General features: G+C 42.1%; 1 protein-coding gene across 1 annotated transcript in view; it reads right to left on the bottom strand.

Moving 5' to 3' along the window:
* The window catches only part of CERKL (ceramide kinase like), a 110,694-nt gene extending 98,149 nt beyond the window's left edge, over window positions 1-12,545 (bottom strand). The window contains exon 1 of the mRNA XM_045867489.1: window positions 12,308-12,545. Within this exon, the coding sequence (XP_045723445.1) occupies window positions 12,308-12,545 (238 nt within the window). The remainder of the gene's footprint in view (window positions 1-12,307) is intronic.
* Between the last annotated feature and the right edge of the window lie 4,597 nt (window positions 12,546-17,142).

The raw sequence follows: 17,142 nt of genomic DNA on the forward strand, positions 1-17,142 counted from the left end.
GGGAGAAGCAGACTCCCTGCTGAGCAGGGAGCAAGATGCGGGGCTTGATCCCAGGATCCTGCCTTCATGACCTGAGCCGAAGGCAAGTGCTTAACTGACTGAGCCACCCAGGCGCCCTGGCATTCCATAACTTTTTATACTAATTGTTGAGATTCACATTATACTATAGGAAAGTTAAATTTGAAAAAGCTGTTAGAATTTCAATGTACATACTTTGCATCCAATGCTTCTGCATGGAAAAATGAATCTGGCATGCACCTAGCAAAGTGTCCAAGTATCAAGAAGATTTGGGTAAAATTAGGTTCACCCATAAGATATTTCCATGGCATGAAGCCCAGTGACAGAGTAGGTTTGACCCCAGTGTAAAACACTCAAATAACCTGGAAAAAGATTTGTCTTTAATTCAGAAGCTAGACTACCAAGACATTTCCCCCCAGATACGAAAAATGTTAAAATTTTACAAAATGGAAATATGATTTTTCGAGAAAAATTTCTACTTTTGAAATGAGAATTATAAATCCAATCCCATGACAAAAGTGTTTCTATTTTTTAGTTTCCCTAAGAATTTAAATAAATTATAAGTGCGTTATGAATGGGACTTTAAAAATGCATTACATCCAAGATTTTAAGTGTTTCTAACTATATAATGAAAACAAAACATATTCTATCTTCCCTTTACACTTTCAATACATGAAAACATGCCTAAAATAAGGAAACCAATACATGCCAACAGTTGTTCAATTTTATTGATCTTATTCTGCACAGATGGACATAGAAAAATACCTTGAATTATGTGTAATGTTCAGTACACTTAAAAGGTTAATTTGGAATATTATTTGTATTAGACAAATGATTTCAGGAAATGAATTTTTTCTGAGTTTAAAATGATATATAAAAAATTCTTTTCTACATTTAAAAATTGATGTGTTTAAAATAATTTCATTGATTTTTAAAATTTCAGTAATACCTAAATACTATGGCTGTACAAAGATCATAAATTTCCAACATTTAATGTTTCCTGAAAATAGTTTTAATTTCTTTTCTTAAAGTAGCCTCAACCTAGTAAGAAACAGGACACAGGAGATAGCCCAGGCTCATGAAAAACACAGATCCGAAGCTTAATAAGGTTCAGCTTACAGTCCTTGAGGAGTCCTTTCTCCAGCTTATGCATTTTTCAAGCTTTCAATTTCCTTTCTGTTTGGACATTTTGCTAGTCACTGGCATATTTGATGCATGGTACAATGCATTTCAAGTAAGATACTTTCTCATTTTGCTGTTCTGAGAATTTTAGCAGTGTCCACACTATCCATTCGATCATACACATTAAAAATCTCAGCATCACCATTATTTCTTCCCCTTCCCTCAAGCCCCACATCCTCCCAATTATCGGACAATATCCCTTCCTCTAGCTTCACCTCTCCATCCTCCCTGCCACACACAGTCTCCTGGATCTTCTGGTATCATAGCCACTGAAATAGGCTCTTTAGTGTGGAGCCCATTTATAATCCATCCTGGTTCCATGAATGCCTTCTCAAAATCCAAACTCACTTGCTTTAAAAAAACCAAAAACTTGATATCCTCTGAATTCAGACTTTGCCACCCCTTACTTCACTCTTATGGTGAGACACCAACTTCCTAGCATGATATTCAAGTCAATACAAACTATTGACTTATCACAAAGGGCTGTCATCTCCCTCATTTACATACACACTCTTTACACCTTATGTTGATTTTCCAAATAGGTCAAAGCATTCTCTCCTGAGATTTTTTTCCCCCAAATTATTGTTTTTGTAGAATGGTCTTTTTTACTTCTTTGTGTTGCCAATTCCTAGTCATACTTTCAAATTTACCCTCACATCCCTTTATAGCTTTCCCTGACCTCCTCCTCTTCCCATCCCAATATATGATTTTCTCTTTTAATAACTAAAAGTTATAACTTCTATGTATGTTTATAATGCCCTGTAATATCTCAAATGCGCATAAGAGAGACCACTAATAATTTTGCCAATAAGTCTCCCTACAGATTGTGAATACTTGGAAGCAGAAATTGTGTCAAATTGATTACAGCATCTCTGGAGCCCCCCAGCACGTAATAGGTGCTCCCTTATGTTGGGAGAAATAAAAACATGAATGATTTAAAGAGAAAGAGATTTAAAGAGAAAAATAGAAATTAAAACCATAGGAAAATACAATTTCTCATCTATCAGTTTTTTTAAAACTTTGACAATATACTCTTTTAAAGAAACTTCACAGAAACAGGTGCCCTCATACAATGATAAAAAGGCAAAATAGTACAATTTTTAGGAGGTAATTTGGAAATACTGAGCAAAACTATGTAAGCAGTCAGGGAGTACATGGGAAATCTTTGCACCTTCCGCTTAATTTTGCTATGAACCTAATACTGCTCTAAAAATAAAATCTACTAAAAATTACGTAGGTATTTATTCTTTGAGTCAACAATCCCATTTCTAGGAATTTATTCCAAAAATATACTGAAAAAAATACAAAAGGACACGTAAGGTTTTTCACTACAACACTGTTTTCAGCAGCAAAAATGACTAAAACAACCCAAATCCTTCAGTGGAGAGCTGGTTCAATAAACCAAAGTACACAGATTATTGTGCAGATATAAAAGCAAATGTGGACTCTCACTATAGACTGATATGCCAGGTATATTGTTAATTTAAAAAGAAATCGAAGTGGAAAAAAATATGGTAGGCTAACATGCATTTAAGAAAGTAGGTAGGGGTTGGGTAAGGAGAATATATATACATATAAGCAAACCTATACATACACACACACACACACACGTTTGCTTATATTTACAAATGAATAAACCAAAAATTTGAAAAGACAAATAAGCTTACCTATAATAGGAAGGAAGAAAAAGTGCAGAAAGGACACAATAAAGTTACGCTTCCCAGAATATAGTTTGTTTAGTAGGTCTGACTCTGGAACTCTATAAATATTTTTACATAATTACAAAATAAAATTGGATTTTTAAAAATGCCCAAGGGCGCCTGGGTGGCTCAGTTGGTTAAGAGTCTGCCTTCAGCTCAGGTCTTGATCCCAGGGTCCTGGGATCGAGCCCCACATCGGGCTCCCTGCTTCTCCCTCTCCCACTCCCCCTGCTTGTGTTCCCTCTCTTGATGTGTCTCTGTCAAATATTTAAAAAAAATAAAAATGCCCAAAGTTAAAAACAAAATTAAACAGATAATTCTGCGCATTGAGTTGAGGATAGAACACCACATAGGAATGATCTTAAGTGTCCTTAAAACACAGTAAATTGACTACACACAGCATATGCCCTGAGTGGTATATACTCTAAAAGCAATAACAAAGTTATAGAATGATCTTAAATGGCTTTCAAAAGTTATATTGTTAATGGTAGCATTGGTGTTATTATTCTGTGATTTACAGGTGTTATAAGATCAAGCAAGTGAGCCAGATTATTGTTGCAGTTAAAAATCAGGATTTTTAAGGATAGCAGAAAGGAGATAAAGCAAAAACCTTTTAGTCCTGAACTTAAACTGGAAGTGTAATTCCATGATGCATTTTCTTTTTTAGAAGAAAAATTCAAACACTGGACACTGTTGTGTAGCAGTAGTTTCTAGAACACTGTTTCTGATTAAAATCCTGGAATGTACGTAGGAATTCCCTGATGCCAGCTGGTATATTATTTTAGACTTATCTTAGGCTCTGTTTTCTGAAAAGAAAAAAGAAAAACCAAAAAAAAAAAAAAAAAAACTGGAAAACAGGCCCACATAAGGGAAATATTGGCAATGAGCACAACTGGTGCTCAAATTGTGGTCTCTAAGTATCACTACCCAAGAAAAGGAACCAAGCATCCTTGATGATCAGGTTGTTGCCATGTCGGAGGCATGACATACCCTTCCAGAAAGCAAGGAAACCATCAGAGACAGCTGAGGGAATGTCAAAATGACTTAGAAGTCAACTTGGAGGGGTTCCCATTCATCCAAAAAGCCAGGATAAGGACAATTTGAGAATTAGTAAGAACTGGAATTGCTATAAACTGAAAACTATTTCATATGTTTAAATACCTAAGTTTGTAACAATAATAAACTTCATTGGTCACTATGGATGCTGTCATCTCCCTTTGAGGAAGAACTTTGCTTTCTGCTGCAAAGAAGGCAGTTAGCTGACAACCTCCAGCTGTTGGTCCCTTCAGGCTCCACCTCAACTCTGTTGCTGAGGGCACACTATTCCCATGACTAAACACAGCTGAGGTTTGGCCATTTCTGCCCAAGGCAAGATTCCTAATGGGCAGCCTTTTCCCCCAGATCTCACCATAGGTAAACAAAGACTTGACCAGACATGTATCATGGGCTGACGCTCTCCCTGTCCCTGCCTGCTTTATCCCCTTTACAGGTGTCAGATCGGCCTCAAAGTCACAAGGGTATCCCTCCTGATCAGTCTCCCCCTACTTTTATCTTTCACAGACATTTGCCCCCAATAAACTTCATATTCCTATGGGAATTTACAGGCCAATTTTTTCTGGAAAAAATATTCCAAGGAAGAAAAGAGGAATCCGTGCATTAGAAAATATTAAAAACCCAGCAACCAACTGCAAAATGGACCTCATTTTCCCATGTTGATTTCTATTTAAAGAGAAACAATCAGGAGACTATGAACACTGACTGGATATTTAAGGATATAGGGGATTATTTTAAATTGGAACAGTGGTTTTGTGATTATGTTGTCCTATTTTTTAAATCCTTATCTCCTAGAGATACACCCTGAGATGTTTACAGATGCAACTATGAGGTCTAGGAATTGTTTCCAACTATTCTAGAGAAATAAGGGAAAGAGCCAGGGCACAGATGAAACAAGACTGAGTTTAAACAATTTCAAGGCCAATGTGTTACATAGAGCCTCTCCCTTCACTGGACTGTATATGAAGGCTTCTATTATTCTTTCTACATTTGGCTATGTTTGAGGTTTTCTGTAATAAAAATACTGGGTTTTTTTTAACTATAAAAATTCCCCATTTCTCTTTCATCATGTACTCAGAAATGGAAGTACCCCCAGAAGAATGTGATTTCCATGGTCGAATGGTCTTAAAGGCCTGAATGAAGTCCGATGATATTACTGTATTAAAGGTTTTTTGTTTTTGTTTGGGCCATGATGCTCACTCACACACAAGACAGACTCCTGCCAGCATGAGGGAGAATTCCTTCTTGCTTGATCCAGGAAGCAGCAGAACCTAAGGGCACAGTATGGGCTCACCCGTCAGAATGGTTGGCTTTGAACTCCATTGCTAGGAGGACCTTGGACAAGTTATTTAACATCTCCAGGCCCTAGGGATAAATATCCTACCTAGACTACATAATCTTGCTGGGAAGATTAAACAAGATAAGATACTTGGCAGAGTAAACATCAATAAACGTTGTTTTCAGTCAAACACTGGACACTGTTGTGTAGCAGTAGTTTCTAGAACACTGTTTCTGATTAAAATCCTGGAATGTACGTAGGAATTCCCTGATGCCAGCTGGTATATTATTTTAGACTTATCTTTAGGCTTACCATAAGTCCATAGCAGTACGCCAATTTTTTTTTTTTTTGGTATGCATACCTGCCTGCCTCCCTGCTTCCTAATTCAGCCATTTATCACACCGAAATCCTCAACTTCTGGTTCACATGCCAGAAGTTAGCATAAAATTTAATTCCCTTCAAACTCCACTTATCTTTTTCCTTTTAGCTCTCTCATCACATACTGATTTTGGAAAACTTAAGAGCATATGAAGAGCCATGGCTACTAAGAATCCCCTCCTTTTTCTCATTCTATACACACAACCAGATATCACTTGCCCAGCATGTACTACACCCCCATCTTTGGCACAGTTCTTCTAAAATTTGGGCAGGATACAGTCATATGGAAGACTTCTAGTAGCCCATCTTGGGGACTGATGTTTGTAGATTTGTCATTATTTGAAATGTAATCTCATGACCTAGTCAAGTAACAGGCTCAGCAGGATAGGCAATAAGGTTCAGAATGAGTATTGCAGTACTGAGATCACAGTGAATTATGTCTACTTCATCCCTAGCCCTTTAAACAAGGATGGTCCATTTTCCCCAAATTACAGAGAGGACAAAAATGCCTAGTCCGGGCAATCGCGTCCTCCTGTGTATCCAACCTACCCATCAATCCCATTATCTACTACCCTGGCTCTTTGATTCTTTAGCTTCATGTTTAGACTCTGCAATTCACTTCAGGTCCTCCTGCTTCACACAGTCCCAGCTGGACCCACCTCTCTGGTTTACTGACCTTGATCCAGACATTGGAATCTCAGTCTTTAAGTCCCTTGGCTGCAGCACAAGTACTGTTCCCCACTTCTAGGAAGATATTTATGTGCCAGGTCTAGCCCCAAAGATCCCCATGTGGAGGAGGGCAAAAGGAAGGGAGACATAAAAGTAGATCAAGATTCTAGAAGCACTTGCCTTCAGATGGTGCCACATGGTTGAGGAATAACAATATGGAGACTCTCAGGGATTTGGGGTAGACAGGCTAGGACAGTTATTTAGTATATACTCTTTCCATAGTAAGAAACAGATTAAGTTTGCCAAATCTCAATTCAAGTAAATCACAACGACCATGAAGAATAATACAATCATTCTTAGAGACAAGATTTCAACTTTACTATCAACCCATTACTTTGCAGTAACAAAAGGTTTTTTTTGTTTTTTTTTTGTTTTTTTTTTTTTGTAGTCATGAAATACGTTAAAGGGTTTTGCTGTCTCTAGACTCAGTGGCTGTGTCTAAATTGGCAGCTCAGGTTGCATGGCCATATCAGTTCTTCATGAAGATTTGAAAACTGTACTTTCCTATAGAAGTAAATATTCAAACAGATATTTTAGGAATAAAGGAAATCAACAATTTCAATTGGAGGGGTGCATCCAATGGATGCATTAGAGCCCCACTATCCAGTGTGATCACCACTAGCCATTTGTAGCTATTAATTTTAATTAAAATTAAATTTAATTAAAATTAAAAATTCAGTTACTCAAGCACACTAGCCACATTTCAGGTATACTAGGCACGTGGGGCCTGGGACAATGGTATTGGACAGTTCAGACACAGAATATCCCATCAACACAGAAAGTTCAATTCAACAGTCATGCTTTAGAGATTCACTCTACATTTGCTTTTCTGTGTGGACCAACTTACTTTAATAAGTTTTTATACAATAAGACTATTTAATATTTCTATAATAGGTTAAAAAGACCTTTCAAAGCATTTAAAAAATTTCATAAACAGTACATGCAGTTCCTTGGTAAACTTGACTTTTCATACCCATCTTTTTTAAATTCCTTCAAATTTGACATCTTAGGAACAGACTGACCATTTTTTAAAAGAAGTATTTTCTTAATATGTAGACTGATAAATCAAAGCATGTTTTACCGAGTAATTAATCCTTCAATAATTCACGCAACAGGTCATTTTGGGGTTTAACCCCTGCTTCCATTATTTCTGACCACAAGGTCCACCGACAGATGTCTCACTTTGGATGTACACAACAGAAGACTGGGATCTGTTTCACGTACATCTGTTCCCAAACAGCTTAGGCAGATTAATACTTAGAATGCACCCAGCTCTGCTAAGTCCCAAACAACCATTAACTCTTATTTTTAAATTATTTTTTCTCATTTTCACATTTTTCCACATTACCTTTCACACTGGTAAGTTTCTAGCAAATGTTTATATATGTAAAGTTAATCATTATAATGCTCATAAAAGAAACACTTTCAAGACCTTATTTTGAAGCTCTGCTTTCTCACATTTTCTGGTTACTGCTCTAATTCAACTCAGCTCAGAGTTGGGGTAGGAATAACCCTTTGGTAAAACAGATCATGAAATTGTGTAACCTGAAATAGTAAGTCCATGAAAAATAGAGAATTTTAAACCTATATAAGATTTGAAACTCTCATTTTCATATTTAAAACATGTCTGATTAGCATCTGAATATTATAAAATCCTTGCCCTGAAATTTGCTTAAAAGGTATCATAAATGAAATCGAGGATAAGCTAGTCTTTTTATCCATCATAAAGAAAAATGTCCTGATGGGGCACCTGGGTGGCTCATTCGGTTAAGCATCTACCTTCCGCTCAGGTCACAATCCCAGGGTCCTGGGATCGAGCCCCGCATGGGGCTCCCTGCTTAGCAAGAAGCCTGCCTCTCCCTCTCCCACTCCCCCTGCTTGTGTTCCCTCTCTCACTGTGTCTGTCAAATAAAATCTTAAAAAAAAAAAAAAAATGTGCTAATGACTAGCCTTGACCAACATTTTTCCATCAGAAAATGGTTTCTTCCTTTCCATAGACAAGCCCAGGCCTGAGATGACTGTCCACCTCTCACCACTATGCCCTGAAGCTGGAGAAGGGCAGGAAGGTGCCTGTTTTTTCCCCATGTGTTTCTTCTATCTAGAAATTCATTAGGGTTGAGTAGCTCCTACTGTAAAATACAGCTCCTTTGCACGCACTGGATGGCTGACCCCACTGATCCTTCAAAAGTGATACTTATTTATGATGTCCTGACCCCTGAAGTCTATGAAAATAGGTATGTTCTTTAAAAAGCAACTTCGGGGCACCTGGGTGGCTCAGTCATTAAGTGTCTGCCTTCGGCTCAGGTCATGATCCCAGGGTCCTGGGATCGAGCCCCACATCAGGCTCCCTGCTCGGCAGGAAGCCTGCTTCTCCCTCTGCCCTCCCCTGCTTGTGATCCCTCTCTCGCTGTGTCTCTGTCAAATAAATAAAATCTTTAAAAATAAATAAAAAATAAAAAGCAACTTCAGAGGTGATGGTTTTCAATGATTATATACACTTGACCCTTGAATAATGCAGGGATTAGGGGTGCTGACCCATGTGCAGTCAAAAATCCACATAGAACTCTTCACTCACCCAAAACTCAACAGCCTATTGTTGACAGCAGTCTCCCCAATAACAGGAATAGTCAATTACCACACACTTTGTATGTTAAATGTATTAGGTACAGTATTCTTACAATAAAGTAAGCTAGAGGAAAAAAGCCTCTTTTAAGATTCTTAACATTTATACTACTGTACTGCATTTATCAAAAATAAAAAAATTAAAACCTCATGTGTACGTAGAGCTGTGCAGTTCCAAGTCAAGTGCAGTTCCAAGTCAAGTTGTTCGAGGGTCAACTGTAATGTAAAGGTCTCATTCTGCAGGTGAAGAAACTAAGTGGGGTTAAATCACTTGCCCCAAATCAATTATAGTCCTGTTAGTCACAGAGACAAGATGGCAGGTCCTTTGGTTCCCACTCCTGAAAAGGCTCCCATACCAGGCAGGAGATTACAGACAGCTGGAGCAGGAACCCTACAAAAGATCCCATTTTTTCATACATCAAGGTGCTATCCATGAGTAAATGGTGAGGTTTCCAGTGTGAAAAGGCAGAGAGATTTGTGGGCATTTTGGTATTCCTGTCACAGAAATTCCTAAATTGATCATTCGTAACTGTATCAAAATTTGAGCTTAATACAGCCTAATCTTACCCATCCCTAACTCTCCCCACCAGTAGCTGTTCCTTTATGGTAAAACATGACCCACCCAGTCACACAGTACAGTAAGCAGAGCCGGCTTTGTAGATGCACAAAGATGTTTCTATCTCCTGCTTTAATCGAACCTTTCAAGTAGAAGCTTACTACTTGCTAAGCAAATATGCCTAGAAGTTTGTCCTTGGCTGAGATTTAGAACAATGCCAACAGGCAACTGGTGATGCTTTTGAAAACGTTGAACTCGGATCCATCAACAGCACAAGTGAAGGGCTAAGTTATAAAATACACAGATGTGTCCAATACGTCTGCCCATGTCCCCTTTCCTGTGCACCCGTAATTTGACGCCAGTTCCAGGCACTATGTTGGGGGATACCATACTGTGGCACTACTCTTAATCTGCTTTGCCTAGGCAGGGTCCCATAACCCAGACTTGTCTAGCCTCAGAGAACCCACCTGATCCCTCTCCCCTTTCTTCAGGATTTTGTTCCTTTCTAGGTCACAGCTAACTGGGTAATTACTTTATATTCACATGAAAAACATAGGTTTATTTATTGTATATTTACACAACTAAAATGGCCAGATATTAAAATTCCAATAGAAAGATCAGTAGGTAACATTGCAGATAATCAACATTTTCTGAACAGATGATGCCCTTTTGCGTACATACTTTACACTGCAGTGGTGGCATCCTGGTCAATCTATGCCTCCGTAATCCCATAGTACATCTCCTCTAATCTACAGCCAAAGTTCCCTTATCTCTGGAGAACCCAAAGACACACATTATAAATTTGTCAAATCCCATAGAAAGTACAACATCAAGAGTGAACCCTAACGTACACTATGGACTCTGGGTAATGATGGGTTCATGTAGGTTCATGAATTGTAACAAATGTCCCACTCTGGTGAGCAATGTGGATAATGGGGGAGGCTGTGCATGTGTAAGGGGCAGAGGGCATATGGGAAATCTCTATACCTTTTGCTCATTTTTCCAGTGAACCTAAAACTGCTCTAAAAAATAAGATCTACTTTTAAAAAACTACAAAGGCACTGTGAGGTTTAAAAACTGAGTGGTCTTGCAACTACTTCCTATGTATGATCTAATAACGCCCAGTCACCCCACCCTATCCCACCCTTTCCTGCAACAGTCAGTCACTGACCAAGGAGCAATGGACATGGTCTCCCCCACTACATCCTTCCACACCACGGCCTCCCAAGTATGGTAACCTTGATATTGCCCTTCCTCTATTATCTGGACCAATTTCATTGGTCTTTCAGCACTCACATCTAAACTAATTCCACATCAGAGACTATTTCACACATTTAAACTTATTTCTTAGTAAACTGAGTGGGAGAAGAAAAGGTACTAAGTAAAACATCCATTTCTTCTACAAATAGAAGTTCTTATGAAGCTGCTAGGATTCTGAACTTCCAATTTTAAGGGTCTAAAGTGGTTTGCACGCTAGGTGTTAAGAAAAAAGTAATACACCTAGATGAAAGCAAAGGGGTTTTAGAGCCAAAAAAAAAAAAAAAAAGCCCAAAAAACATCCAACCTTTATAGTTTTTAAATTCTACTTCCAGGAACACTAAGTAAGCATACTTTTCCTCCGTGTATGGGCACTGCAACACCAATCTGTATGATCTCTCACTGAGCAAGGTCTCATTTTAATTCTGTAGTGTTTCACCTTCATTGTAGGTAAAGTTGGCTCTTGTATGCTAAACTCTATATAACTTCTATATCCTCCCAAATTCAAACAGACTTAAAAACTTAACAGAATTCTACATCCATATCCCTAGCTTTTAACTCAGAGCTTCAATAAGATAGTCTACCTTGGCTTTCAAAACACCTGAAAACACTTTAAGAGAGCAGGGACGGCCTATGCAGTGAAGGCAGAATTCACACTCAACCAGGGCAGAGTCCCTGACTAGTCAGCTGCATTTTGTTAGCTTTTTGCGCAAGAAACTTTAAAACAGTAACAGGTTTCTATAGTACTAGTACAGGGTGGCAGGTTTTCCAACCCAGGAAGACCATTTTAAGTTGGTATTTGGCTAGGAGAGACAGTGTCACATCCCAAGGTTTTCGAGAAATCATCTCTAGACTAAGACTTGAAATAGTTCTATTGTAAATATGGCACTGTAACATTTCTAAATAACTCAAGTCAATAAAAGGTGAAAGCAAGTAAGCAGCATGATGAGGATTTTAAAGTTAACATTGAAGATCAACAGTTTCTAGACTAAGCCTGTAGAAGCCTTGATTGTAGACAATGGCTAGGAACGTGAGGGATGGAGAAGTCCAGAGAGAGCCCAAGGGCGGGGGGGGGGGGGTGAAATTTCGGAAGTCACCAAAATGAGAGGCGGATTCAGAACCCACGTGTTGGTGTACTCTGTAAAGTGCTTATACTTTCAGCGTACCGGCAGAAGTTAATGGATTGAAACTCCAATTTGGAGGGAAGGAGAGGACCTTCCCACAGTCTAGAATAAACACCGCCCCTCTGGGGCTCAGTTCTTTTTTTCTGTGTCGCAAAGCAGAAGCTCAGTGTGACTTCACTCCAGGCTACACCCGGAGGCGGGAAGCCAGGCAAGAGGCAGCAGGTAGCGCGAGGCCCCTGGGGGGGGGGGGTAGATAAGGGTCTCCCCAGTTGGGAAGGAGGGGGCGGCGGCGGCGGGACGCTGGGAGACGAGGAGCTTGAGGGGAGGCAGGGAAGCGCCGGGGCGGAAGGTGGAGGGAGGAGGAGAGGGTGGCGGCGCAGCTGCAGGTGAAGGGGCCGGGACCACTCACCCGCAGGGCGCTCGGGTTGGATGGGCCGCCACCTCAGGGCTCGCTCGCCCAGCACCACGTCGCAGCTGCTCCTCCCGATCTTGAAGATGCCCCGAAGCAGAATCTGCCCGGCCGCCGCCTCCGGCCGTAGCTGGGACGCCCACAGCGCCGAGGGCCCAGCGGCCGCCGCCGGGGGCGCTTCTTCCTCCGGGCCGCCCTCCAGGGCGCTCACCCGGCCCCCGCGCCACCCCCAGGGCATGGCGGAGACGCTAGCTGAGCCGGATCCAGGGGCCTGCGGAGGCCTTCGAGAAGGAGGTGGAGGCCGCAGCAGCCACTGCTCGAGCCGCGTCCGGCGTTGCCAGAGCAACCGCGCGCAGGGCAGAGACCAGGGAGGGAGGCGGGGCGGGCACGCGGGGCCGCCGGACCCAGTCCTGCGCCTTGGCCTGCGGGCAGTAGGTCTCCCCCACTCACTGCCCAACGACCCGGGTCCGGGAAGAGGAAAAGGTGGCTCCCTCCGCCAAACCCTACTATTCAGGAGGATTTCGTGTACTGCGCTACCCACACTTCGATAAACCAGCGCTTCTCAAACTTTTACTTACCCCCTGCGCATCTCGTTAAAATGCAGATTCTTACTGAAGCGATCTGGGATGGGGCCCAGAATACTGTATTTCTAAGAAGCTCCGGGGTGATGGCGACGCCCACGCCCTGGTCTGCAGAACACACTTGAGGTTGCAAGGACCTCTGTCTCTCCCCCTCCTTCCCGGTGGGCTCTCCTGGAAGGCCGAGGTCACGCTCTATAACCGCGCTGGCACGCCCTCGATTGTTAGCTGATTTGATGCACCTGGTATAAAGAGCGCATTTCCCAAAAGCCCTGAGGGGAAGCCGAAGTTAAGTCTCAGGTTTGCACTGACAAATTCTCACCTGACAGACAGTGTTAAAAGAAGGTGCCTTATCATGATGAGCACTAATGTGTAGAATTGTTGAATCACTATATTGTACACCTGAAACGAATATGACAGTGTACCTGAACTACACTGGCATGAAAAAAAGACTTAATAAAAAGGTGCCTTTGGGCTGGCAGTATTGAGGGTCCTACTTGCCCCAAGATCTCTCCTGCGCCATCTTGTCTTTGCCTGGATCTGGCACTCCCTGGAGGGAGATTACAAGGAGCAGGCCTTGTTCTCTTGAAGGCTACGGCTGTAATGTAGTGTCACCTGGAAATGGAGAGGGCCCTGAGGGGTTCATCCGTCACTTTCTCTGAGAGCGGAGACTCATGAAATTAGCTGATGGTTAATTTGGAAAGCACAGAGAGTCGGGAGGCCAGTGGTTCTCAATCATGGCTGCACATTAGAGTTACCTGGGAAGTTTTAAAAAAATCCAGCTGCCCAGGCTGCACTTGAAGACAATTACATTGGAATCTCTGGGGAAGGGACCCAGCCTTCAGGAGTTTTTAAAGCTCCCCAGATGATTCCAGTGCTCAGCTAGGCCTGGGAATCGCTGCTCTAAGCAGTGGATTAACAGGGAGCTGACGAACTGTGACAATGAAACAGGGAGAAACTGAGCTCTCTGGAAGAGGAGCGTAGTGGGAGGTAAATCAGCAGCCTTTTTATAAGGTCAGAATAATTGTATTGAGAAAAAGGGGCGAGGGAATGAAAGCAAATTAAATTCGTAGAGTTGTGAATTCTCGTTCCAGGGTGCTCGTCCTCTCACCAGTGACTTCAGGCACTTCTCATTCCTCTGCTTGTCCTGGTCACGCTGCAAAGCCAGACAGGAGAGCTAATGGTAGCAGGAGTGTCTCAAGGTTCTCGTCTCAAACTTGGATTTCAGACAACCCGGGAGGGAGACTGGAGGCCTAGCCAAATCCCTTTCAGACATAAAGCGCCTGTATGTTAGTTAAGCTGGGACTCTTACTGTTTAATGCTCTGAAAACAAATACCCAAGCTTCCAAGCAAAGCAGGGAAGAGCCTGTGTTTGATCAGATCGCGGAGAGCTGTTTCTTGAAGAAGTGCAGCAGCTGCTAACCCCCATGAAGGCTTCAGGGGGTTCAGCCCAGCAGTCATTAGTGCTGAGGCCAGGGCCCTCACAGAGTGAGTTGCCCAGGTGCCTCTAGATTCAGCGTCTTGTATTCACAGCTGTCGGACCATCAGCACAGAGCTCACTGGCATTTTAAAAGCTCACTGAAAGCCAGGGCAAATAGGCCAAGGCCATGGCTCCTTCTTAGGACCTTTGCAAGTGCCAAGTTGCCATTTTCCAAGCTTCAGCAGGCCAGACAGTCAAAAACGTTGGCTTTGCGTCTCTTGAGGATGAAAGTAATGGCTGTACTCCATTCCCTGCTCTTGGCGAGCTGTCCTCTCCCAGGGCTCTAAAGGTTGCAGTGCCCAGGGGCTCTGTCCTCAGCATCTAGCTACACGAGCATCAGCGCCATGGCTTTTCGTACCATTCAGGGCTCCTTGAGTGATGTCACCAGGTCCAACCACTCCCCTGAACTTTAGGCTCTCTGGCCAGCTGCCTACCTGACATCACCACTCGGCCGTCCACTTACCATCTGAAACATAACGTAGCTAAAACCAAACTCATGAATTTCCTTCATAAACCTGTTCCTCCCAGAATGTTCCAAATCTCAGCAATAGTGTCATCAAAATCCTTGATGTCATTCCGTCTTGGACTCACATCCAATCCACTGGCAAATCCTGTCAATTGCATCTGCAAAAGAGACTCCTTTCAGCCTCTTCTCTTCCCAGTCTGCGCCTCTACACCCCTCACTGGACCGCTTCAATAGCCTCCCACCTGTTTCTGTGCTGTCCCCTTTGCCTCTACTGCCTCCTCCAGCCCAGAGTCTGTTTTCCACCTGGCAATCACACTGCTCCTTTTAAAAGTAACAAGATCATATCCCTCCCTACTCACAACCTTCCCATGATCTCCCATCACTCTTGGAACAAACTCAACATGCTTGGCAAGTTCCCAAGGCCCTACATAATCTGGGCTCGGGCTACCTCTCCAAGGTCACCTTCTAACACCTTTCCCTCTGCTCGCTCACACAAACCTCCTGACTAGTCCTCAAATAGACTGAGACTAACTAGCCCCTTCTCAGAGCATTTGCCTTGCTGTTCCCTCTCTGGAATGTTTTCCCAGACAGCCAACCAGATGGCTCCCTCCTTCATCTCAATCACTTTGCTGCTTAAAGATCTTCATCTCATTGCTGCCATCCTCCATTATTCACCTTCCTGTAACCATGGGTATTATTTTTTTTTATTGCTGCTGCAACCAATTGCCCTAAACTCAGTGGCTTAAAACAACATGATGTATCATCTGACATTCCTAAAGTTCAGAAACCCAAACTCTGTTTCACTGGACTAATATGAAGTCATCAATAGGCCTACATCCCTCTTGGAGTCTCCAGGGAAGAATTCATTTCCTTGCCTTTTCCAGCCTCTACAGGTTGCCTATATTTCTTGGTTCATGCCCCCTTCCATCTTCAAAGCTAGCACCATCGCATCTTCTCTCTGCTTCCATCCTTCCATCTCATGTCTCTGACTTTGCCCTTCTTCCCTCCCTGTTGTAAGGACCCTTGTGATTACATTGGACCCATCTGGATAATCATTAACTGTGTCTGCAAAGTCCCTTTTGCTATGTAAGGTAACACATTAACGGGTTCTGGGAATTAGGACATAGACATCTTCAGGCCACCATTGATCTCTCTACCATCCCCTGCTTTATTTTTCTTTACATCCCTTATTATTACCTCTTACTCTATGTTCACTTCTATGTTTATTGTCTAGATTCCCCATTGAATGAGTTAATGTACTTAGTAAGAGTGCTGGAATGTAAGAAACACTCAATAAATGTTCAGTGTTGGGACGCCTGGGTGGCTCAGTCGGTTAAGCGTCCGCCTTTGGCTCAGGTCATGATCCCAGAGTCCTGGGATCAAGTCCCACATCGGGCTCCCTGCTTCTTGGGAGCCTGCTACTCCCTCTGCCTGGCTGTTCTGCCTGCTTATGTGTGAGCTCTCTCTCATTCTTTCTGACAAATAAATAAATAATCTTTAAAAAAAAGTCAAGTGTTATTATTATTATTATTAGAATAAAAGCTCCTTGATGTCAGAGAATTTATCTTGTTCTCCACTGAAGTCTCAGTAACTGGCACAGTGCCTAGCACATAATATGTGCTCCTGAAATATCTATAACAATAATGCTAAAGCACCTCAATAGAGTTTTCCCCTAGTTCCTGAGACTCAGTTGTCCCATAAGTGATGCATATATATGATACACTAATGCATGAAAATTGCTCTCTGAAAATTTTTAGGTAACTTCCTGAACATTGCTTTCCCTGCTCTGGCTGAAGCTTGGGTATTTGTTTTCAGAGCACAAAACAGTAAGAGTCCTAACTTAACAGGCACATAGTTGCTTTATGTTTGGAAGGCATTTGGCTAGGTCTGGAAATAGTCTACATCCGTGGTTTTTGTTTGTTTGTTTGTTCTGTTTTGTTTTTAGAAATTCACGTCTGAGCAGAAGACCTTGAAAAACTCTCTGCTGTTAACATTGTTTTCAGGATGTCATTAAGTATCTGAGAGGTTTAGGCCTGATGGGACAGTCTCCTGAAGTCAGGGACCCCTTCTCAGTTCCACAGAGGGAGGCAGGTGAAATTACAGCCAACTGAGGCATCCCGACTGACTGCATCAAGGGCAGGGGACAAGGAATCCTAATGCCTGAGCTTTGGCCAGTGGATAATTCTAGATCCCGCCCTTTGATCTCCCACAGGCTCTGCTGGCTTCAAAGTCTGGGGTTTGTGTGCATAAGTGAGTGCCTGTGTTATCAAATTACCATCAACATAGCCTTTTTCAAACTCCAGCTTACTTT

This window comes from Mirounga angustirostris, unplaced genomic scaffold (genome assembly GCF_029215605.1).
Source record: "Mirounga angustirostris isolate CCGP_5_RB_7025 unplaced genomic scaffold, mMirAng1.0.hap1 SCAF_3, whole genome shotgun sequence".
Classification (NCBI taxonomy): domain Eukaryota; kingdom Metazoa; phylum Chordata; class Mammalia; order Carnivora; family Phocidae; genus Mirounga; species Mirounga angustirostris.